Below are 26,030 nucleotides of genomic sequence, written 5' to 3'. Positions count from 1 at the left end.
TTGGAATGCTGGTTTTCTAAGTAGTTTTTTTTTTATTTTTTAAGCCATACGCGTGGCTGACCAATGAAAGGAAAATACCAAAATGGGCAAAGGAAACAGGAACTGGGGGGAAACTGACTGGAAAAAAAAGAATATCAGACAGCCAAATCTAAGTTGATGTGTTTGGATCACAGAGAATACACTTTGTGAGGCGCAGACTTAATGAAAAGCAGCTGGAGCCCATTTTCATCTTCCAAACTTTTGAACAGAAGTGCAGCTACGGTGAAGAGTTGCTTTTGAAAAACTGAAGATAACTCAATCATTTCAGCCACTACAGACTCAGATACAAAGCCTATTACAGCTTTGGGCCAAATCAGTTTAGCCTTGAGTTGTGTCCAAACCGGCATAGACAAGTAGTGTATTGCTTGCAGTTAGAGGTCTCATCTTAAACATTCCATCTGTCACGGATCTGGTCCACAAGCCGTCAAAGTGAGCGCTTTCATGCGGATCTGTACGCCCGAACAGCATACATTAGTGGCTAAAAGTAATGGAAAGCATTCATGCAAAAAATGATCGCCATACACTTTAACTTGATAGTTTTGCCACTCTTCCTCGGTTGCGCAAAAGGTGCAAACACCCATGCGCGAGCGTAAGGCGGGTTGTGTCTGGATGTGACCATTTCGACAACCGTTAGCTAGCACAGAGGCGTAGCAATTATCTACAACAATCTAAAGCTATTTTCTTAGACCCAGCAATCTGTCTTGAATTCGTTACAGGTTTAAAATATTGACATCACATACGATGTCTGTGAATCTGTGTAAAAACGGTCCTGCCCTCACAGCAGCATATAAAGAAGTGGTGGATGAGAAATCTAAAACCAATTGGTAAGTCCGATATCTTTTCAATCATTAGCTAGCTGGCTAACTAGTTAAGTTGTTTCTTGCTCTTACATTCATACATTGATTAGTGAAGTAACGAGACTGGCGTTATCACTAAGCACAGGTTCCGCTCATGTAAAACATTGTGCTTACAGATGGAATACCTGCCCTCTGAGATAGACACAGCTTGCCATCAATAGCTAGCCAGCTAAGTTGGATAACAAAACCAGTTCAGGTCAGGCTAGCTTGAAGCGCGTCCACTAAAATGTCACTGTCAAGGTATTTCCATGTAACTAAAAAGAATTTTCATATACATGTCAATTATTTAACTTCCTGTTCAATTATTATAGCTAACGGTTACATCAATCTGTGGTCTGACTGATACAACCCAAGAGAACATCTTCCGGTTGCAGTCTCGCTAGAGTTATTTGCAAATGTTTGACTTCCTCATTGGTTGGCCTACCTGACGTTACAGTTTTAGAGGTTGGAGTCACCGTTTGCTGGCTAACGTTGGTGTTTATAATTGTGTTCTGCATTTCAGCATGAAGCCATTGTGAATATGTACGTGAAATGTATAAATACATTTGAATGTAAGTTATATGCTTTCTGATAAAAACGGAGGCCTTGGTAATGCTGATTGGAACCTTTTCTTTTAGCATGTGCTGCATTTTTATCTGCAAATAACAGATTAAGGTGCACATTAGGTGATGTCGATAACAACCTGGAGTAGACTTACAGGGTCAGTAATAAATCACAATACGGTACAATACTGTGAGGCTACGGTTTGGCAGACTCAGGAAGGTAATGTAATAATGTGTAAATGTGGTTATCACATCTAGTGTGATGGAGCTGAGAACTGAGGTAGGTGAGAACAGATACACATTGGTGATCTACCCAAAGCTAGGAGGCGTGATCTCAAAACTGAACTAGCTCCATTGTGTGTATAAACCCCTGAATCAACACCTTGTTTAGCCTACCTTTAGTCAATGTCACCTGAAACTGAAACTTAACACAAGAGCAAGAAGCAACTCACAGTCCCACCACCCTGTGCTTACGTTACCTATTTAATACCTGTAGATTGCATACCAAGATAGCACATTAATGGACACAAAATAAAGACCATATTCGCATGAATTAATATTGATCAGTTAATAGTATTTATAAACAGTTACAACAGGAGTTTATAGCCCATCACACATCATTTATGAGACAGATTGTAGCAGTACCCTGTGTCTGTTCGTGTTGTTTCTGCCCCAGCATGCCTTGCCACCGACCCAGCCTGACCTTTCACAACCGATCAAACAAGGCAGGCTTGCTTAATGTATCATAGTGTTATTTAAATCACAGTCATTTCATTTATTATTTGTAACTGTCACACAGAAAGGCTAGACATACAAGGACATATAGGAACTCACATATGGTGCAAAACATGCATTTAAAGCAGTAAATGTCTATAATGATCAGACTAGGGTAGTTTCTAGCCTTTTGGAAAGATCAGTGGCTAAGGCAAGTTTGACTGGGGCTTTTTTTGTTTGTTTGTTCTTTTAAAGCAAGATCGGCAATGGTAGGATGGGGAGGTATATTTACCTAGACATTAAAATGACATGCGTGACAAAGCGGAAAACTATAAGCGCACACACACACACACACACACCAGAAAAAAATCTTGCTACATTTGTATACCCTTGTTATTGCTATACACTACTGTTGTAACTGTTTATGAAAACTATTAACGGATCAAAATGTAATAAATGCAAATGCGGTTATACATTATTAATACTGTTAATATAAACCAATTCTATCCTTAAAATAATCGCTTACAACTCCAGGCTTATCATCCACAGGTTAAAGAAAATAATTTTCAATCTGTATGAAAAAAAACAACAAATTCGATAATTAATATTGCAACATGAAACAATACGAATCCTTTGTAATTAGCCAATGGAATGTCCAGGGGTTTAGATGATCAGCCTTTGGACTAAAAAGTAATAACTCTGAGTTCATTAATGATCTCAAAAACTCTGGCATCATCATTCTAATGGCGACGCGGGACAGGGGAGACCTGCCGCCCGGCTGCCCTACTTTGTGTATGTGTAGTTATCATGGGTTATGGTGCATGAAGATTTGAGTTAGGATAGCAAGGGTGGCAGGATACACAACAGTGCCCAACTGGCTGGCGACAGCCGCAATACGTGTTGCATGCTGTTGATGTTATTGATATCGGGAATTTTATATGTGTTTAGTTGTGATGAGTTATGTTTAGTTAGTATGTTGGCTGGCTTGGTGCATGGGGAGTTTTAGTTAAATACTAGCATAGTAAGGGTGGCAGGATACAATAGCAGTGCCCAACTGGCTGGCGACAGCCACAACACACGCCGTATGCTGTACATGCACTCCTTCACGGTGCAACATGCGCTTTCTGTGCAACCAAGACCAATATTTTGCAAAAAAAAATTCAAATGTTCCCAGAGTTCCTTTATCTAAGTGACCTGGAGAGATTCCTGGCTCTACTGGGAGAGAGGGAGGACTGCTGTAGACTGGGTTAGCAAGACCCTAGCGAGATATCATGTAGCAGCCTGCCATGAGCTCCACAGCTCTGTGAACACCCTCTCCCACATGGCTAATAATTCATTTTTACTAATTAATAATTCACTTGTTATGTTTATATCACATGTTACTTACCTATCTTCCACAGCCCCTTTTGTTCCCCATGCCCTTTGTACCGTTCCTGCTTATTGTTTGTTTTATTTGATTTATTTATGTTTATAACGATTGTATAGTTTATGTTGGTATGCTTTGGTAATGTTGTATTGAATGCAGTCATATCAGTAAAGCCATTTGAATTGAATTGAGAGAGAAAACTTGACAGACTTGGCCATCAGTTCACCATAGGCTAACTATTGGTGTAAGGGCTATTTAGCTAAGGTTGCTATATAGTCACATCAGTAAACATGTGGTTTGGCATCAAGATCGATACCCAGTACCCACACTAAATGATTTATGTTGAGTTTTCTTCTTGAAATTGCCAAGAAGGATAGATTGTTATTTTAAAACCGGAGCTTTTCGTCTGGGTGCTCATATCTCCCAACTTTGTGTGCACTGTGCAGTGCTTGATTGCTCCTCTCTGTGCAGTGGTTGATTGCTCCTCTCTGTGCAGTGCTTGATTGCTCCTCTCTCTGTGGACGCTGCAACTCAAGTTCCACTCAGTTCCGTTGGTCTGTTTCTTTTGCTATAAGCACCTCTGTTTTCAAGGTGAATATATGAGGGGCTATAGCCCAGATTGATCAGATGCCACAGGATCCGACTAGCTCTGGACCACTTGCATTCAGGCTGGTGCCCATGTTTCCCTTCATGTATTGCTAGGGGCCTTTCAAGGTCTCTCAAGGGTCAACCCTGGAGCAGTGGGGCCTACTTGGTGCAGGATTTAGGGCCCCTGGGCCTGTACCTGATAGGCCATGCACTAAACCAGGCAGGAGTGTGAGCAAGAGTGAAGTGAAATAATAGTGAAATTGGTTTCGCGACCTGTCTAGTAAAAATGTCAGAATGTCAGTGGGCCATTACTGTGAGAGAATCACAGCCGTACACCTTTATGTTTATTGTATGATTAGCGTCCACGTAGTTGCATATGTGTATGTGTTAGAGTTAGCGTTAGCGTCCACGTAGTTGCATATGTGTATGGGTTAGCGTTAGAGTTAGCGTAGTTGCATATGTGTATGGGTTAGCGTTAGAGTTAGCGTAGTTGCATATGTGTATGGGATAGAGTTAGCGTTAGCGTCCACGTAGTTGCATATGTGTATGGGTTAGCGATAGCATCCACGTAGTTGCAATGTGTATGGGTTAGCGTTAGCGTCCACGTAGTTGCATATGTGTATGGGTTAGCGATAGCATCCACGTAGTTGCAATGTGTATGGGTTAGCGATAGCATCCACGTAGTTGCAATGTGTATGGGTTAGGGTTAGTGTCCACGTAGTTGCATATGTGTATGGGTTAGCGTTAGCGTCCACGTAGTTGCATGTGTATGTGTTAGAGTTAGCGTTAGCGTCCACGTAGTTGCATATGTGTATGGGTTAGCGTTAGCGTCCACGTAGTTGTGTATGGGTTAGCGTTAGCCTCCACGTAGTTGCATATGTGTATGGGTTAGGGTTAGAGTTAGCGTCCACATAGTTGCATATGTGTATGGGTTAGGGTTAGCCTCCACGTAGTTGCATATGTGTATGGGTTAGGGTTAGCCTCCACGTAGTTGCATATGTGTATGGGTTAGGGTTAGCCTCCACGTAGTTGCACATGTGTATGGGTTAGGGTTAGCGTTAGCGTCCACGTAGTTGCATATGTGTATGGGTTAGAGTTAGGGTTAGGGTTAGCGTAGTTGCATATGTGTATGGGTTAGTGTTAGCGTTAGCCTCCACGTAGTTGCATATGTGTATGCAATGGGTTAGGGTTAGCATTAGCGTCCACGTAGTTGCATATGTGTATGGGTTAGGGTTAGCGTTAGTGTTAGCGTTAGCCTCCACGTAGTGTATGCAATGGCCGACTGCTGCTGCTGCAGTGCGATCGCATTTGCATTTCCTTGCTGAAATGCATCTCTAGTTGCTGATGTCTATTGTCATATCAAATAATTCAGGATTTGCTATAAAATAGCACTTGTTAATGTGACTTTTTTATTTTTTCAGGGCCTTGTTCACCTATGAAGGAAATACCAATGACATCCGGCTTGCAGAGAAGGGAGGTGAGAGAGTGGTTTATTCATTATTTAAGCATTTTTGATGATGTTGAACATCTTAATGCATTTGATGGGGGACACTTAATGCACAAATGTGAAACAAGAGAGGGTTATCTGTGAAATGTAGATTCCTGGATATTTAGTGCCTTCACTTATCACCATCTTCCAGTAAAAGTGAACACAGTCACCTACAAACAGGAGGCACTATGGAAACAAAACCCAACTGTTAAACTCCTAAAAGGGAGTGTAAGAAGACTGTATTTTGAAGTTTTCTTTCAAACTTCAGGGCCGCTATCAAACCCGTAAACAGATGCTCTGCACATATAATGCTGAAATATGCGAAGCAAGAGAATCTTTCTTCTCCATCGTCAGTAGAAATATAAACAATACATGTGTGCTCTTCACAGTCGAGAAGTTAACTAACCCCCTTCACTGTCGAGAAGAGAACTAACCCCCCTTCACTGTCGAGAAGAGAACTAACCCCCCTTCACAGTTGGCACCTGAACTTATCTCTGCTAATAAGTTGCATCTTTTTTCAAATGGTAAAATTAATGAAAATCAGAACATATCCTCTCAATTACTAACAGCTAAACAGCTGGCATTTCCAGCAACAACGAGAGGGGAACTACATTTTTTACTGACAGAATTTAGTTTGATAGACAATGAAACTCATTGTCAGAACCTCAACTCTTCCACGTGCTGCTTACCAACCTTTTCAGATCTGTTTCTCAGTTCTATGCTTAAGATGAATATCATTGCTACAGTCCCTGTAAAACAGCGGTTATAAAGCCCCTACTTAAAGGGCACTGTTTTTTACCATCTCAAAAACATAACCAAACGTAGAGGACTAAAAAGACAATCAAACCGCTTCAGCTTCAACAAAAGGCAGCTGCCATAGTTCTTGCAAAAACAAAAGTAACTGACCACATTTCTCCAATACCTAAGTCCTTACACTGGCTTCCAGTAAGTCACAGAATTGACTTTAAAGCACTGCTGCTTGTTTCACTTAAATCACTGAATGGAACAGGACCAAATTACCTCTCAGATATGTTTCAGCTGTAAGCACCTACTAGACCTTTCAGATCACTGTGGAAAAATCTGTTGGAAATACCTACTGTCAGAACTAAACATGGTGAAGCAGCTTTTAGCTGCTGTGCTGCTCAGATCTGGAACCAACTTCCTGATGACATCAAAGGTGCTCCAACAGTAGTGTCACACTTAAGACCTGCTCTCAGATGATCAAATGCTCTCTACTTCAAAAAGAACAAATCAGTTTCACTATGATCTGTAGAAGTGTTCTAATGCACTTTAATTCTGGAAGTAGACCTCTAGTCATTCCTGGCAGAGAAGTTAAGTGTCAGGCTTACGGTTAAGCCCTATGGCCTATTAATCTTTGGTTCTCTAGATGGTGGTCCAAAAGAGATAAACACAGTCGGGGCAACTTCCACAATGGGGTTTATTCTATTTGATGTACTTAGTGTGTTTTTTAAATTAAGTTCTTTACGTCCTTTTAATTATATTTGTACATCTTCACTTGTCTTTAACTTTCCTTTAGATGTTCCGTTTGCTTTTATTTATCAAGAGCACCTTGAATTGCCTCTGTGTGTAAAATGGGCTATAGAAATAAATGTGCCTTGCCTTGCGTAGACACTCATCGTACTCATTAGAGGACCTTTAAAGGTGCTTTGTGTAAGAATTTTAGATTACTAATGTAATGAGTACTAATGGCAACATAGATATATTTCAGTTATATAAATGTTTTCATGCTTCAGGTACACTTTAGCCTCTGCCATCTTAGCCAAACGTTTTGGTTACTTCTGCAACAGGAGAGGAGGAAGGGGTGGACCAATTTAGTCATATTTTGCCCCCAATTTGCTCAGTGTGGGCAGTATGAAATAATTTAGCTTACTAGCTGACAGCTTGCCAGTTTATTTACAATTTATTTACATAGTGGAGCTTTCATTTAAAACCCACCAGACAATGTGCAATGGTGCAAGTATACCTTTTATGTAACACCCAGGTTGTAGTTGACCATAACAGTAACCTGATGACACTACTCTGATTTTTGAGTATTTCAGCCTACACAACATCGACATGGTTGTTAAGCATATCCTAAAGGTGCAGGGGACAGGGCTGGCACTCTGCTTTTGAACTGGGTACACCATAACAAAGGAAGAGGCAGAAGAGCAAGAGCATACAATCTTATTGTAGAACTGCCTTGGTGAAGTAGGCCGGGTGACGGCGCTTGCATGGTTAATTTGAAGCACTTTAATAACGCAGGCTCCATAGAAGACCAACTTCAACGATTCTAGCCTGAATGAAGTTGTCCATCCAGACCATTCTACTGTAGGTTTGAATTTAGCCTAATATTCAGGAGTATTCATTATTCAAAGTCATTATCTGTGCATTAGTCTAGTGTGTGCATCGTCAGCCCCATCACAAACGTTTGCCCCTTCTGGGGCTGTTAAAAACTTGATCCCAGTGAGCTCACGCTATGTGTAGGGCAATTGTTTTGTTTAGGTTTGACCTATGGTTAAACTGTACCATATATATTGCAGCCAGCTGCAGAAAACCTATGCAGATGCATAGCAGCTAAACAAAACCCCACGAGATCCAAAGCTGGATCATTGATTACAGCGTATTGTTTTTAGACTACATTTATTTACTTTTTTTTTTTTTTCTTTCTGTGTAATGTAATTGGTTGAAACATGTTTCACTGTCTGTTTTTTTTTTTTTACTTTTCAATAAACTGCTTTCTGAAAAAACTAAAAACTCCGACCACATGACCTTGTTGAAGATTTCATTGTTTCCTATAGAAGCTGACAGATGAAACCATTTCCAACAGGCAGCATTCGATGTATAGCACCTTTTAACTGAAATGTTTTTCCAGATGGTGGCTTGGAAGAACTCATAGAAGAGTTGAGCAGTGGTAAAGTGATGTACGGCCTCTGCCGTGTTGAAGACCCCAACTCTGGCCTGCCCAAGTATGTTCTGATCAACTGGGTGAGTTGTCTATCCTCTTCCACTTTCTTTAAGATTGGTTTATTTACTTTAGCTGCAGGGCGCAAAATTAGCACCCGCCAACCACCAATGGCTTCTAGGTTTCTGTGTTTGTGGTTGAATGATGACGGTTATTCCACCAGTCAGTTCATCAAAAAGACTTTAGTTATCGTAAATCTGATCCTGGTTTGCCATATCTACAGGACAGGGAGAGAAAGAGGGACTATTAACCGCACCGTATAGCAGACAGGGAGAGAGAGAGGGACTATTAACCGCACCGTATAGCAGACAGTGTTTCATGGTTTCATAGTTGTCTAGGCACTTTTAGATAACCTTCAACAGTTTAAATGTCAGTTCATATTAACACATGCTAGGAGCTGCCAATTGTGAAGATGGTTCCCTAAGCTAGAGATCGCTAGGATAGTTAAAAAGCTATGATGGGTAGAAACCCTCTTGGTGCCTGTGCAGCTTCATATAAGCACAAGTTCATATTCACTTCACATTACACATGCTAGCAACGACCAACTGTTAGCTAGGTTAACTTGCGTAAGACCTAGCATGTTTCACACCTCTCATGGAGGTTGGTGCTCTGTAGCGTCCAGTGGGAATACATCAAACCTGTTACTTTTTTGGTTATGGAAGACTGAGTGTGAATGCTATCTATCCCATGTTGTTTTTACCTGATACATTAATGGGATTCGGATGTGAAAGATGAAGAGAGAGACACATTCACGCTTTACCAGGCAAAAATGTGTGTATAAACCACAGTTAATAGTCTGGAAATGATGGTGCTAGAATCATAGGAAAATGATCCTTATTTATTGATTTATTTATTTATTTGTATTGATTTTCTCAGACAGGTGAAGGGGTGAAGGATGCCAGAAAGGGACTGTGTGCCAATCATGTTAGCTCCATGGCTAACTTCCTCAAGGTAACACAAAGTCCTATGATGCCTATTATTTAGTGCTGTATCACACGCTGTATGCCCGTTCATTTCTCAGTGTTCATTTGGTGATGTGTATATGTAAAATGAGTATCAATCAATCAATCAATCAATCAATTCAATCTTATATAGCGCTTCTCTAAATACCGGAAGTCGCTTTACAGAGTCCAGAGTCCAGTAGTCATTCAGACACAGTCATACCGGTGGTGGTAAGCTACCTCAGTAGCCACAGCTGCCCTGGGGCAGACTGACAGAAGCGTGTATAAGACCACAGTTAGTGGACACAGCATTCATTAGCCACATTTAGATAATGCTCATGGTAGTGCTTGAGAGACCCTGCTTTCGATTCGATTCAGTAACGTGTATGTGTACTGGGGCGACAGTGGTACAGTGGTAGAGAAGTCGTTTAGTAATCAGAAGGTTGCTAGTTCGATTCCCTGTCGAAGCGTCCTTGAGCAAGACACTGTACCCCTAATTGCTCCTGATGTGCAGTGTGCCATCAGTGTAAATGTAAAATGTGTATACATTGTAAGTCGCACATATGTAAGTCGCTTTGGATAAAAGCGTCTGCTAAATGACTAAATGTAAATGTCATCTCTATAGACTTTAGACCAATGATTACCACATTCAAACTGGGAAAACAGCTCTACACTGTAGAAAAGTCCAGCATGTGAATGACCCCCCTCCCCACACACACGCACGCAGTCTGAGCTATTAAGATCCGGATCCTTTTCTGCAGAGCACAGTTCCATATACCAGTCATATACAGGTGTCTGCTGCTGAACCAGATGATCTTTAGAAGATTACCGCACTCATAGTCCGAGATCAGATCAACTTCCTACAGTTAAACTCAGTTAAAACAGAAGTCCGCGATCAGATCAACTTCCTACAGTTAAACTCAGTTAAAACAGAAGTCCTCGTTACTGGCTCAGAAAAGCACTCTGACAGACTGACACCTCTCTTCCTGTCCCTCTTAGTGTTTGTCAAACCACAGTCAAACTCACCCCTAAAATTTGACCTATTTTAACACATTTGACACTCATTTCTTCCTCTCTGGACTACTGCAGTACTCTGTTTTCTTCTGCTAGCAGCCAAACCATTGCAAAGCTGCAGTTTATTGAAAACACAGCTGCTAGAAGCGCTATCAACTCAAAAAAGACTGATTATATCACCCCTAAGCACTACACGGGGTGCCACAAAGGTGTTTTAAGAGCCAAGTCCCGTTGGTCCTCTAAGAATGAATTATTGGCACTTATACTCTACTTTTTTCTATACTCTGTTTAACATTTTGACACTAGGGTGACTTGATTATCTGTGGGAGGACAGGTGCCAGGTAGGGGGTAGAGTAGACAGCTCAACTTTAAATGAAACAGAAACAAGAAATTCACTTAAGGGAACATTCACACAAAACAGATTAGTAAACATTGATCAAGTCAGAAGTCATGGTCAAAATGAAATGAATAGTTTTCAATTAACTTAAAATGTTATTTTAACTGACTTAATGCACTCTTCTTTTAAAATCTTTCATGATTAGTTAGTTTTAATGCACTTTTAAAAATGTCTTATTTATTTTTGTGTTCTTTTATCTGCTCATTTATCAAAAGCCCTGCACAAAAGCAGTTTACAGAGAAACACATTATGAATTTACTAGAAACTAGAAAGTTTAGTGGGTTGTCCACCCTCCCATGTGTGTATATGTGTGTATCTGTACCAATGAAGCTCCCATGAGTGTGTGTGTGTGAGTGAGGATCTGTACCAATGAAGCTCCCATGTGTGTGTGTGTGTGTGAGGATCTGTACCAATGAAGCTTTGTTTCATGTGTGTGTGTGTGTGTGTGTGTATGTGTGAGGATCTGTACCAATGAAGCTTTATTTCATGTGTGTGTGTGTGTGTGTGTGAGGATCGGTGCCAATGAAGCTCCCATGTGTGTGTGTGTGTGTGTGTGTGTGTGTGTGTGTGTGTGTGTGAGGATCTGTGCCAATGAAGCTCCCATGTGTGTGTGTGTTTGTGTGTGTGTGTGTGTGTGTGTGTGTGTGTGTGTGTGTGTGTGTGTGTGTGTGTGTGTGTGAGGATCTGTGCCAATTAAGCTCCCATGTGTGTGTGTGTGTGTGTTTGAGGATCTGTACCAATGAAGCTCCCATGTGTGTGTGTGTGTGTGAGGATCTGTACCAATGAAGCTCCCATGTGTGTGTGTGTGTGTTTGAGGATCTGTACCAATGAAGCTCCCATGTGTGTGTGTGTGTGAGGATCTGTACCAATGAAGCTCCCATGTGTGTGTATGTGTGAGGATCGGTACCAATGAAGCTGTGTTTCCTCAGGGGGCCCACATCACCATTAATGCACGTGCAGACGAGGATGTGGAACCCGAGGTCATTATGCAGAAAGTGGCCAAGGCTTCTGGTGCTAACTACAGCTTTCATAAAGAGTCCAACCGCTTTAAAGATGACGGACCTCAAGCCCCTGTGGTAAGAGTCCTAATCCAGTCATTGCCTGATTTGAGCAAAGAACTCGAATGGAATGCCGGTCTGATGGATAGGGTGTCGGTTTATTCTCCGTAACAGACCTCGAGCACACACAACACGCTACGATGGAGAGAGATAAGGAGAGATTAGGAGATATGAAGATATTTGTTGGCCTTGCCTTCAAAGGCTGCAATGTCTCCTCAATGCTCCTTGCTCCGTTCTTTCACCACATTATTCACATTTCTAGGGTTGGAATACACTACCTAAAATTGCATTACTTTAGTAGAACTAGGAGTCCTGCTAGTTGAGAGCGGGTATTGGATTGTTGGGTTGTTTGTGTGACATCATGTTATACTGCCATTATTATATACTTTCACCAGCAATACCATTCCTCTACCTTAATAGCTAGTTTGGCAGATGAACTAGGTAGCTAGCTAATGCACTAGGGCTTCATGTGAAATAAGCACTGGTTTCAGCCAGTTTCCAATAAAAGGAAAAAAACAAGAAAAAAACAATGTGGCTTTTATTGAAAGTGTATTTCCCTTTCATGGTGAGGCAGTGGATGCCAGAGTTTTTTTTTTTGAAGACAATAGCCGATCAAAGCTGCCTTTGTGAGCATTTGACTGGGGATTTCAAGCAGGCCTAAATGAAGTGACAGAAATGACGTGATATGAATGGGATACTAAGAAGTCCATTAAATGTGGCACCAAACCAAACAGCCGTGTCACTAAAGAGTGCAAAACACAGGGCAAACAAACTTGCTTAGGCTGGCCTTTAAAATGCCATGCTGTTACTAAGAAAGTGTGCACCTGGTCTCAAACAGCACCAACTAACTAATGACCATTGAGTTTCTTCATGAATATCAATGAAATGTGACATTTCACCAGGGCAGTCAGCAGCAACACACAGCATCCACTGTTTTTAAAACTATTTTGAACAAGTGGATCAATGAATGCAATAATTGAATATATACACACACTAAATGTATCAATGACTGTAATAATGTAATGTATAATTGAATATATACACACACTAAATGTATCAATGACTGTAATAATGTAATGTATAATTGAATATATACACACACTAAATGTATCAATGACTGTAATAATGTAATGTATAATTGAATATATACACACACTAAATGTATCAATGACTGTAATAATGTAATGTATAATTTAATATATACACACACTAAATGTATGGACCGGAACATTCCACAGATGCAGCTACCATAATAACGAAGCATGCTTTCAACCGCCATTGCTTTGCTATGCCTCTGGCTCCATAACAAACACAGATTTACGATAGTATTGAGATATGAATGGATGCTAATTGGTGTTTCATCAAGAGCTGCTTAGTGACTCTAAGACTTTCTCCTGTTTTATTTCACTTGTGAGGCTTCTGAGGATGTGTTCTTCCTGTGTGTGTAAACCTGTGGGCCTGAGTTGTTAACAGTCCTGCTTGTATGACAGACATCATGCCATGTTTTCAAATGGACCCCTCAAAGTGTTCTCAGTTTCAGAGGGCCAGGCTGTCCTTGAAGTGGCTATATAGAGACGCGACCATCATCTTGGTATATGTAATGGAGTGTGATCAATTATGCCATCGTCCTTCTACTATATACAGGGATTCATTAGTTCAGTTTTGATTGGTTTGTAAAACATGAGTCTAATGGGTTCTAAACCTTAAAACACCACTGGCTGTCTAAAGTCATTTTTCTTTTAACAGGGCTCTGTGTATCAGAAAACCAACGCCATGTCCGAAATCAAGAAAATCAATAAAGACAATTTCTGGGCCCAGACTGAGGTAACACCAGATTTCTTTCTGTTTCAGTGAACTACAGTTCATTCCAGTCAAATGAGACCAACACCATGTTCTCTTTATTCCATCCTCTTAAACTAACCTTCTTATCTTCTCTCTAGTTTAAGGGTTCCCCTTCCACTCATCTTAAACTAGCCTCCTTATCTTCTCTCTAGTTTAATGGTTTCCCTTCCACTAATCTTAAACCAGCCTTCTTATCTTCTCTCTAGTTTAATGGTTTCCCTTCCACTAATCTTCTATCTCTCACTTATGTTTTTAGCATCACTGTTGTGCTTGTGTGTGTTTGTCTTAGAGAGATGAGGAGAAGCGCCGTCAGGAAGAGAGGCGTAAGGCAGACGACGAGCGTCAGCTGCTGGACCAAGAGAGAAAGGACCGCGAGGCGAAGGAGACCATCCTGAGGGACAAACGGGACACAGAGAGAGCCTCTCAAATCAATGAGCAAAAGTGAGCTTTTTGAACACTGATTTACATATACAATATTTGTCACACACATGGGTCAGACTAAGAACCTCTTTTCCAATCGCAGACCTCTTTTCATAAAATATAAATATAGCTCCTTAGATTTTAAAGCTTTTTTTTTTTAAACTGTGACTGATGATCTACTAAATACATTCAAACATATGCAAACGAAATGAATGGCAAATCCTCACCAGGCTAGGTGTGTAGATTAAGTACATTTTTTTAAATCGAGTAAAATGTTTAAACCTTAAGTAAGGTTGAAAAATATTATGTATTAAACCTAAAGTACAATTTATTTAGAAAAAATTGAGGCAGTTATCAAAGGTATTTTTTGATTTAAACCAGTCGTCCTCTAAAGCCACTCAACAGGAAGTGAACTCATATCTTGGCTAATCTTTGGGCAATTGACATGAAGCTTGCTATGAGTGATGACCAAAATTAAAAAAAGATTTTTTTTTTTTTTTAAAAGACAGAGCCTCAAAAAATTATCCCATGGATTTTTGATTTTCAAAAGCATTAGCCCAGAACAGCCAATCAAAAACGGTGGCGAAGCCAGCAAAACAGGAAGTGAGCCCATATTTCAGCAGCACTTTTATGTAAACTTTTACCAAACGTGGTGGACTGACTCACCATTATGACAATTATGCCTCTATTAATGAGAGACATTAATCCTGTTTGTGTTTGCTACTCTTCACTGAACACAAGTGCTGAATGCAGAATAGTGTTGTGCCAATGTCACCATAACTAGCCTTCGCCCTGATCCCCATTCAGTCATGCTGTGCCAATGTCACCATAACTAGCCTTTCTCCTGATCCCCATTCAGTCATGTTGAACTCAATACTGCTTGAAGTAGGAGGCCCAACTGAGCTTTCTTTTTTTTGACAGGAAATACCAGCAGCAACAGGAAGTTACCAAGAGTGAGGATGAGAGACAGCCGTCGGTAAGTCTTCCTCCCGTCTGCCAGTTTAGGCAGCTCAGTCACGTCATCTAGAATGTTTGTTATATCCATTACATTTTTTCCCGAAAACAAAGTAACATTTTATTAAACATTTTAATAACATTTATTTAAGAAGTTAGACGTTCAATATATGCTTTCGTTGAATTTGTCAATAATTAACAACCTATTATATGAGTAAAGACAAAGTGCAATGCGCTGCTGCCTTACAGGTTCATAGTAGTTAATTTGTATTAGAATCAAGCTGTTTAAGCAACGCACCAGGGATGTGCACACGAGGCTGGTGCCCCTCTAAAAATGATATTACGGTCAATAAAACAAAATGCAAACGAATGTAAACAAACATACGCGACAGTAGCAAATGCATCACACTAAAGCCGAAGAATTTCCATGTTCTTGGAGAACTTGCTTCAGTCAATCTTGCTAATGTCCAAATTGATCGACAGGAATGTGTTAGTAAGTTACACAACAAAGTTACTTACATTTACATTGTATCATACATCCTATACTGAAACGCACTTTAGCCTGAAATCAGAATGTTTCGGCAGGGAGCTCAAGACCATGGCTTACGTCTGTTACTACAGCAGACAATTAGACGCGTGTCTCGCACACAACTGTATTATTTGATCGGCTAGAAAGGGAAAACTGTGAGACTAGCTCTGCGGGGGGAAAATCACAGGCATCATATCATGTTTCATGATTCATATTTGAATACAACACAACCACTGACCCAAATGAACACAATGTGTATGGATGTTAAATATCCATCAAATTCAGATTGGATGATCATTTAAAGCTCATTTATTGCAAGGAACAATTAGCATGTTCTGCTAACCTACAGCTACTAATTTAAAGAACTGAGACTGTTACATTAGCTTGCTATGACATCCAACATCATATGTTAATGTTATGCTTTTGCAAATGCAATGGTTTTCAGATGTTATGGTTTTGAAGATCCACAGCAACCTTCAATTTCCCTGTTTTTGGGGACACACGGAGTGTAGTTTTGCATGACAACTCATCCTCAACATAAAGATATTACTGGTGCTATCATGTCTGATCTGGTCATTGGGTATCAGGGACTTAGCTCATCCTCAACATAAAGATATTACTGGTGCTATCATGTCTGATGTAGTCATTGGGCATCAGGGTCTTAGCTCATCGTGCACAAATGTCTGACACAATTTTGTCGAATTTGATTTTTCACTTTTCTTACTTATTCATTCACACACCTCACTTTCCCATACCCTTACGTCAACATGACAGAGCCGAATGGCAGGCAGCGATTTTATAATGTTACATTTAACAGTTTTCGAGTGAGGAAAGGGAGCAAATGGAGTTGGGGAAATGTACAAACGTGACAACTGGTGAGTGTACAAATGAATGTGCACAAATAGCCATTCTGACTCAGCTTGGATGGAGTGACTGTACTCGTTGCTTAGCAACACTTGACACCGAAAACTCAGATTGGAAGTTTTTGAGGGGGGGGCGGAGAATTTAATAAAAAAATAAAAATAAACAAAAGAAAATACAATCTGGTGTGTTCAAACTCAGTTAGTGGATAGTAGAACTGTTGTGTAAAAGCAATATGACACTCATGTTCATGAGGTCATGACATCTATGATTACCAAATCCTGTCACTCGTTAAAGGCTGGCTTTTTTCGTGAAGATATCCACTGTACAACATACTGTCGGTATCTTCCTCCAGATACCAACAGCAATGCATGAAATAGTTCCCAACCACAGAGAGTGAGTGAGTATCAAACAGGAGGAGGTAGAGAAGTGGCCTGGGAGAGGCCAGTAGGAAGGATGACGAGCCAGGGGTAATAATCCAGGGGTCCACAAAACGCACTTCCAGAAAGATCATCCCTTCATTTAGAAAGCAGGTATTCCAATGCCACCAGCCTAAACAAGCAACACTGCCACACTCATTTTATAAAACAGAACGTATTAGCTTGTTATTGCTTGATACAAATGTTTAGAAAGATCATATTAAGTTAATGCCGTGGCAGACTGGAGTTTATGTTTAGGTCTTCACTGACTATCCATTTTCATGGAAGTAAAAAGCAATAAGGGCTGTCACCTTTGCAGAACACGTTTTACTGTCACAGCGTTCAAACACCCACTTTTCAAGCATTTGGAGATGAAAAAGAACACGTTTTACTGTCACAGCATTCAAACACCCACTTTTCAAGCATTTGGAGACGAAAAAGAACACGTTTTACTGTCACAGCGTTCAAACACCCACTTTTCAAGCATTTGGAGACGAAAAAGAACACGTTTTACTGTCACAGCATTCAAACACCCACTTTTCAAGCATTTGGAGATGAAAAAGACTACTTGTGAGGTGATATGCAAGGAATCAAGAGTTGCTGAAAAATCAACAATAAAAAAACTCTTATCAATCTACAAAAAAAAAAATTGTTAGTGGTGATATGTTAAGAAGTGTTGCAAGTTCTCACTTAGTAGGGTGCCCAAACCTCTGCAGATGCCTACATTGCTGTTCAATTTGTGTCTGTGTCTGTGTCTATTTACTTCATTTTGCTTCTGTGCGTTGACTCCTCATTATCTTGTGATTCCAAACGTCATGAAACCTTCCAAAAAATCTGGAAACCTGTTGAATCTCTCAGTATTATTCTGTTAGTTATTATTATTAATTGTTGTTGTTGTTGTTATTCATTTTTATTGCAATTATTATATTTTTTAGAGCATCAGCAACTCCAGAGAGATGTTCAAACAGAGGGAGAGAGGCATCACCCCTGGTGACACCGCTGACAGCGCCCCCTCCTGTCCACAGCCAGGTAATGCAGAAATCACACAAAGAGCAGGCAAGGCCATACTCACAGCTGCAGTATACTGATCATATTTCTGTCCATAGGATGGTCATGTAATGGGTAGTAGTATTAATAGGAGACAGAAACATGTAGAAGCATGTGGAAGCCCATAAATGTTCAAACATGTCTTATCAGGCAGTATGGCAATGCCTGCCATTTGTAAACATTTCAAACTTGTTAAGCAGTCTAAAGAGGCAGTGTAAGATATTCATTACTTCATGACCACTATGGGGTAAAGTTTCCAAATGTATCGTGGCCAAACTTTGTATGTTTTGTGTACCTGCATACAGTCCCACTACCTTTAACTTCTCCAACTTACCAGCTTGCAATAACTAAACGTCAGCTGTCCTTTCTGTCTTTTCTACGCTGTCTGTCTTAAGGCCTTGACATTATTGATTTAAGTCAGGGTTCTTGTCTGGAGCCTCTGTGCTTGCTTGCCGTGTCTGTTGTAGTCTTCTTTGTCCCATTCTGTGTCTATGCCTCAGGGCGATTGCACAGCCCTTTTCTATCTAAGCTGCCGTGTGAGCCAGATAGGCCACCATCATCCTTCCGCCAACCTATCCTGATGCCCGCCGCCACATCTGTCTCGCCTGTACCTGCCAGAGGTACACAGTGGATTTATATTTCCAAGCCCTTTTCAGAGTGGATTTTTTAAAAGGTTGATCACACTTCACACAAATATTGAGCAAAAGTGCACACTAACTTCTGAACTACTTCAGTGCTTTGTTAGACTACCATAGAGGTTATTTTGGATACTTCCAGGTGTAATTTAGTATTGAACTCTAGTATTGGGACACTGTAGGAGAGGGCTTTTGGGACGTTTAGTGTGTCTGTTCTTTTTCTGTCTCACTCTATGAGGTACAAAAACACCCAAATAAGCCACATCACCACGTTTGTAATATGTCCCATTCAAAGTGTAGGTCCAATGGGTACCAGCCTCATATGGGAACCAGAATAATCTAGGTATCTTATCTTGTGAGTGTGGGCGCAGAACACATGTGGGTGCAATTGTGCTTCAATGGTAATAGTGTGTTCACAAGGGCCACTAAGACAACATGGGCACTATTCTGACAACAGCACCAATAATATGTTAACCAATCACTTCCCATTTTTATTTCTAATACTCTGTCTATCAATTCCCACTGTTCTTCTCCTTCGTGCAAGTCTTTCCAGTTCTCTATCCTTTTTTGACTGTCTCCCGCTCTATCTATTAACCATCTCCTTCATCACCCATGTGTTTCTCTCTTTCCCACGTTCACTCATTCTCTATCTCTCTCTCCAGATCCTCCCTCCTCTTTCTTCTTCTTTCTTTCTTTCTTTCTTTCTTTCTTTCTTTCTTCTTTCAAAACCGTGGCTGTCTCACTTTCTTTTGTGTCTACCGTAAGTTACAAAGCTGAACTATGCTATGCAATGACATATGGGCTAAATCACATTGATGCTAGTCACCAGCAAATTGTGATAATATTGATCAGCAAAAAACATAATATTTTCCTGCTATCGCCGTTATCATACAAAGAAAAGTTACATTTATTTTCTATTATTACTATCTAGTCTTTAGCAAATTGATATGAAACAAATGACCCTCATTCAAACCTTTGAACCTTGGGCTGGGTTTTTGTAGTTAACTCAAGTAACACGTTTTTATAACACCCTCAAATGAGCCCAAATCCCTTGAGGGTTTATGGTATCACCAAAATGTGTAATAAAAGCGTCTTAGTTTTTATCAGTGCCAACTGTTGGCTTGAGCTAGTTAGCCAGGCCAATACCAACAATGTCAGTCACTTGATTTTGATCTCAAATTCAAGAACTGATTATATGATACAGCCTTCGATCACATTCACAACATCTCAAAATTTCAGGATACACTCTCATTGGATGACGGCGAAATTAAGTTTTGTAATATGTAGTTCATTGGCCATTTTAGAAAAATAACTATACAAGACCCCTCCCTTTGGACTAGACATGATCCTTTACAAACATGTGTACCTCTTTAGCTTTATCAGGTTTACTCAGCCCTTAATATTACATACCAAAATAAACTGCATTTTCTAGACTATCATTATAGTCATTAGAGTGCTTGTGAAATGAAGCACTATATTGTTATCCGATTGCATTTGACTATGATAGAGTTTGCAAACGAAAGCATCAATTGTTATTTTGTTACTTATTATTGGGGACCAAGCAGAAAAGCTGGTGTTTTTACCTTTTCATTTATGCACTTTTGAACTGACTTTCTGATTTTCATGAACAAGGTGCCACTGGATTTGTGGATCAAGTCAAGTTCAACTTTGTCAATTTCTGCCATATTGGTTTTTCCGCCATATTGGATTTGATCAAAAACAGGCTACACATTTTGTCCAATCCTCTCGAAATTTGGCACAGGTGTCAAAACCAAACTTGGTACATGTACTCGGGAACCCATTTTGAGGAAGCACAAAAATCTTTGTCATTTGACCACTGTGGCGCACTGCAATAAAGAAAAATGTGTTTTGGCTAATAACTGTGATGTGTTAGCCTTCAAAATAATGATGGCTAGTAACACCAGGGAAGGTCCCAAGTTCAAGTCATGGCAACTTGTCATGTTAACCTAATTGATGTGGCTGCCATATTGGGTTTTATGAAAAGTATAAAAAATATTTACTGGTCACAGATTTTTTTCCAGTCCTCACCACAATTGGCACATATGATCTTTAGACCAAGCCTCACAAAGGTTATCAGATGGATTTCAATTTTTTTTTATAGTTTGTTCATTACAGCCAATCGAAATCGGCAGCAAAGCTGCCAAACTGGAAGTATGATTAAATATTGCAGCCAATTTTTGATCAATTGACATGACACCTGCTGTGAGTGCTTAAAGCCATTCGCTTGACATAATCACATCAAGATTCCATGGCAACTATGCCCTGCTGGCTGCTTGGCCCCCTTATTGCTGCTTGAGGCTATTTTTTGGGGGCCAAGTAGAAAAGCTGCAGAGGCACCCTGAGTGTGTCTGCCTAGTCTTATTATCACGTGGTTGCGCCATAGGCCATTCACCCTGTTTTTCCTGCCTTAACTCCACGCACAGTTTTCATGATATCGACACCTTTCTAGAATTCACAGGACCGCCCTAATCTAGAGTTTCAATTGACCAGCTCATTATTTTCCCATTCAAATTGAACGGAGGTGCCTAATAGTGTCTCAAGTGGCACATTTAAGTATCCTCGTTTGGCCAGAGTCCCTGGAGCCGTATGGTCAAAAGTTTTGAAATTTGTCACACCGTTTGGGCACAATCCCCTTTTTCTTTTCACCCGGTTTCATGCCTGCGCCCCGAGTGCCCTAGTACCTCCTTCTTGAATCGTATGATGATTTTCAAAAGTGAGGTAACATTGGATCCATGGATCAAGCTATGACGTCAACTTCTGCCATACTGGGTTTTTATCTCTGAAAAATGTTCACCAAATTGGCACAGAAGATCTTCTGTCCAAGCCTCATAAAGATATCCATATGGCTTCTTGATTTTCTGAAGCATTTGCCCACCAGGTCAAATCCCAGCGACACTTAGATGTATTAAACTTGGAACCTGGCCTCAGGACTCCATTCTGTGTTTTGGCTAATAACTGTTGATGTGTTTGCCTCCAAAAAGAAATCTTATTTTTCGTAATACTGTTGGAGGTCCCAAGGAGGAGACGTGGCAACTTGTCATCTCAGCCTATTTGATGCGGCCACTAAACACTAAGTCTCAGCAGCTGTTTGATGAATTCACACCAAACTTGCTATATGGAGTCGGGACACTATCCTGAGGTTGTGAAAAAAAAACATTACATCATTTGACCACTGAGTACAGCATTTCAAATAAGGCAGCAAAGCCGTCAAAAATGCAGTGAGCTCAATCTTGGCTGATCTTTGGTCAATTAACATAACACTTCCTGTTAGTGCTTACGGTAATGCCCTTGACATAGTGACATCAAGTTTCCATGACAACTATGCCCTGCTTTTCTGCTTGGCCCCCTCATTCCTGCTTACAGCAAGACCAATGCAGATTTACGCTTTCTATTCTTGGATTTTTGTACATTTTAAACTTAAAAGTAACATCTTCCTATTGTTACGAATGGTGGAGTGTTCATGACTTTAACATTGTATAACTGTCCATTGTCAACAGTCACCTGTCAGTGCTGCTTTCCCTGCATCTCTCCTTCACTCACTCTCTATCTCTCTATCTATCTATCTATCTATCTATCCACCCACTTTTCTTTTTTATCCCTTCTATAACTCTATCTCTAATTTAGGTTGTTAGGTCGTCACCACCATCACCCATTTCTATATTTCTTTCTCTCTGTACTCTATACTCTCCTTGTCTCTGTGACTCTCTCTCAGTCTGTGTATTCATCTACCTACATTTCTCTCCTTGCATTATGTGAAGCTATTTCTCCCTGTGATCACGTATGTATGTGTCCTGTTTTGTTTACGGGCATGACCTTACATTATTTGGTCTTATATTCAGAGCTGAATGTTAAGGAAGAATTCAACGATGAAAGTGAGGTTGTCACTACCAAGGCAGAAACTCCAGGTAGGAATACCGACACCAGCACCCATTCTGTCTCCACTGACTGCATCACATGGAATCTTCTAGAGCCCTAGTGCTCCCAACATTTAGTAAATGAATGACAACTGATGGGTGGGAGGGCAGTGTGTGTATAAATGTGTATATGAAAACAAATGACCTGTTTTGTCTGTTCTACTGCTGAATGATTGCAGTGAATCTTGCCATATTCCGCTGAGTTTGCTTCACCCAAGAACAATGAAGTCCTATTGTCCACTGCATTGGACATGTTATACATTTTCAATAAAATTGTTCTAAAAACATTTCTCTACAATGTTTATTAAATTCAAAATTTAGAAAATGATAAGGAGGGTAGATCTTTCTATGCTCTTAGGACACTGGATTGAAATCTTTTCTGAAAAACTGTAATTGAACATCGTGTGTGTGTGTGCACAATTCAGTACTATTAGTGGTAGCCAAATGGAGAGAGGTGACAGGATCTGTTTCATGTGGCTTACTATTGTGACCCTAATATTAAGGTTTCAGCAGCTGTAAACACTGTGCTTCATTCACCCTTGTTCATGTTTTTACAGTTATTACTAAGCAGCACAAAGAGCCTGAAAAGAGACATGTTGAGCCTGAGCCTGAGCCTGAGCCTGAGCCTGAGAGCGTGGATGAGGAGCCGGCCCAGGTGATGTTCATTAAGTACACACATATCCCTCTAGGACAATAATACTAGATCAAATCACATACCCTTTCTGTATGCTAATAGTCACATGAAACAGTACTTTATGCTCAGGCAAAGTAGCACCCACACGTATTATAGCCAAGTATGCCCTTCCACTATAGAAAAGTACCTGCCTCCCTAGAAAGCAGAAGAAAGAATGTACAAGTATGTAAAAGAAACTACAGTTGATGCTTTCTTACTTGCCATCACAGACAATAATGGTTTAAGTAAAATATGAATTTTAGCGTGATAAGAGTATTATTGCTGTGCACTGCTTGTTTAAATAATGTGAACTCAGTATTATTAATCTGGAGACCCTCTCCAACGATCGCTTAAACTCCACCAAACAAATCAATCATCTCTGGTATGTGGTCCATGGGATTATGTGTTTGCAATCAGATTCATATACATTCCTGTAAAGAACACAGCGTTCATAATATACAAATTATGTTTAAAAAAAAAAAAAAAAAGTGTCTATTTTCAAAAATAATTAAAATATAAATTAAATAAGACATCCGTTTACCATGTGTCCCACATTTGATTTCTGATCATTGAACACATGGTGTATTTGATCATTGAACACATGGTGTATTTGATCATTGAACACATGGTGTATTTGACATTCTTATTCTGGAGCCATCTTTACAGGCCAGTTCGGCCTTGAAGCTGAACAGATACCTACAAAAATGTGCTTTAGAGCAGGAAGACAAATATTAGTTGAATGATGACCAGAACCTTGTAGACCAGGGGTCGGCAAGTAACTTGGGCCGCGGGCCAGTATTTTTCCTCGCCACTAGGTGGCAGGCCAGAGTCTGGGTTACTGCCTATTTAGACGCTGCGATAGGGGCCCCTTACATGACCCCGCAACAACTAGACCTACATGGAGAATGGATAGATCTACTGAAAATAACTAATGATAATAAACCATGTGAATGAGCCCATTGGTGGTCTGTTTGAATAATTTCATTATTTTAATGAACTCTATCTTAGCCCCCTCTGTCAATATAGCCTCGCCTATTGTGAATAATAGCAATAATGGACTTCTTTCAACATTAAGCCTCCTAATTAGACCTAGGCTACTACTTGGAGTCTATCTTAGGCTACTTTTATTTCGAAATAGTTGGTTGACGACCTCCTTACAATGGAACAATGTTTATTGTTTGGGGAAAATATCGTGCAGAGTAAAGTTAGCAAAGAGTTAGCTGGGAACGATGTGGAAAGACAATTTTGCGTTCATCTTATGTTTTTTTATTTCGCTGTGACGCAATAATCTTGTTGCAACACTTCTGTCGGGCTGAAGTTCAGTTAAAGACGAGTGATGAAATTAAGAATGCAAATCATGGTGCCCTGATGTTCTCTCTCATTTCTGCTTAGCATCAGCTTGCCTAATTCGTGAGCTTGTCAACCGGCTACGATCGGAATAATCTGACGGGCCAAAAAAAAAACGCCTGTTGCCGACCCATGTTGTAGACCAAGTACATATCTGTCCACATAATTGAGTTGAAAGTTGTCAATTACCCTCAATGCCCACTCCCGCACCCGAGTATTAATTACCCTCAACCCCCACCCCCGAGTATCAATTACCCTCAACCCCCACCCCGCACCCGAGTATTAATTACCCTCAACCCCCACCCCCACACCCGAGTATTAATTACTATCAACCCGCACCCGAGTATCAATTACCCTCAACCCCCACCCCGCACCCGAGTATTAATTACCCTCAACCCCCACCCCCACACCCGAGTATTAATTACTATCAACCCGCACCCGAGTATCAATTACCCTCAACCCCCACCCCGCACCCGAGTATTAATTACCCTCAACCCCCACCCCGCACCCGAGTATTAATTACCCTCAACCCCCACCCCCACACCCGAGTATTAATTACTATCAACCCCCACCCCCACACCCGAGTATTAATTACCCTCAACCCCCCCCCCCACCCCCGAGTATTAATTACCCTCAACCCCCACCCCCACACCCGAGTATTAATTACTATCAACCCCCACCCCCGAGTATCAATTACCTCAACCCCCACCCCCGAGTATCAATTACCTCAACCCCCACCCCCGAGTATTAATAACCGCAAGGCTGCAGAAACTTTGCAAAATCAATGTATAAACCGTATGTACCAATGTATACATTAATCGTCAGGAAATAACAGGACTTGGTTCATACTCAATACTTATTGGTTATAATTATATTTATCATTTAGACTTGAAAAAGGCACCCCAAGGGAGTGAAATGAACCTTTGTTGGAAACTCTCTGAATCCACAGGTGCAAGAGCAGACTGGTGGGGCGGACGTAGACAACACGGGCCCTTGTGCACGGGCACTATACGACTACCAAGCAGGTAAGCCCTCGGGTAGAACATAAGGGCCATTCCCACTACCTTGCCCCATAGAGGCATGTGCCCTGTGAGGATGCAAGCAGTGATGAAATAGATATGAACTATTATAATAAATTATTATCATAAATAAGTGATGAAATAGATATGAAAATACATTAAGTGGTGAAATAGATATGAACATACATTTACATTTAGTCATTTAGCAGACACTTTTATCCAAAGCGACTTACATATGTGCGACTTACAATGTATACACATTTTACATTTACACTGATGGCACACTGCACATCAGGAGCAATTAGGGGTTCAGTGCCTTGCTCAAGGACACTTCGACAGGGAATCGAACTAGCAACCTTCTGATTACTAAACGACTTCTTTA

At 40.5% G+C, this 26,030-nt stretch overlaps 1 protein-coding gene across 2 annotated transcripts; it reads left to right on the top strand.

The window, feature by feature from the left end:
* Positions 1-463: 463 nt before the first annotated feature.
* On the top strand, positions 464-25,824 carry dbnlb (drebrin-like b). 2 transcript variants are annotated; one of them, XM_042705780.1, is made up of 13 exons: positions 464-863; positions 5,528-5,583; positions 8,468-8,580; positions 9,434-9,508; positions 11,839-11,985; positions 13,714-13,791; positions 14,099-14,250; positions 15,151-15,205; positions 17,928-18,021; positions 18,540-18,659; positions 22,535-22,600; positions 23,167-23,264; positions 25,579-25,824. In XM_042705780.1, exons 1-13 carry the CDS (start codon positions 781-783, stop codon positions 25,675-25,677), a joined length of 1,236 nt encoding a protein of 411 aa, XP_042561714.1. In that variant the 5' UTR covers positions 464-780; the 3' UTR covers positions 25,678-25,824. The 2 variants fall into 2 exon arrangements, with proteins under 2 accessions (XP_042561714.1, XP_042561715.1); XM_042705781.1 differs by lacking the exon at positions 18,540-18,659 and having other exon boundaries at positions 476-863; positions 25,579-25,822.
* Positions 25,825-26,030: the final 206 nt, after the last annotated feature.

Source organism: Clupea harengus, unplaced genomic scaffold (assembly GCF_900700415.2).
Source record: "Clupea harengus unplaced genomic scaffold, Ch_v2.0.2, whole genome shotgun sequence".
In the NCBI taxonomy this organism is placed as follows: domain Eukaryota; kingdom Metazoa; phylum Chordata; class Actinopteri; order Clupeiformes; family Clupeidae; genus Clupea; species Clupea harengus.
This window is presented reverse-complemented; position numbering and strand designations above follow the sequence as displayed.

What these genes read in the sequence shown, in the direction of transcription:
- dbnlb (XM_042705780.1), top strand. Translation starts at nt 781, where the DNA reads ATGTCTGTGAATCTGTGTAAAAACGGTCCTGCCCTCACAGCAGCATAT. An exon ending in CCCCTCCTGTCCACAGCCAG is followed by an intron (nt 18,022 to 18,539) that starts GTAATGCAGAAA and finishes TCTATGCCTCAG; the next exon opens with GGCGATTGCACAGCCCTTTT. An exon ending in CTCGCCTGTACCTGCCAGAG is followed by an intron (nt 18,660 to 22,534) that starts GTACACAGTGGA and finishes TCTTATATTCAG; the next exon opens with AGCTGAATGTTAAGGAAGAA.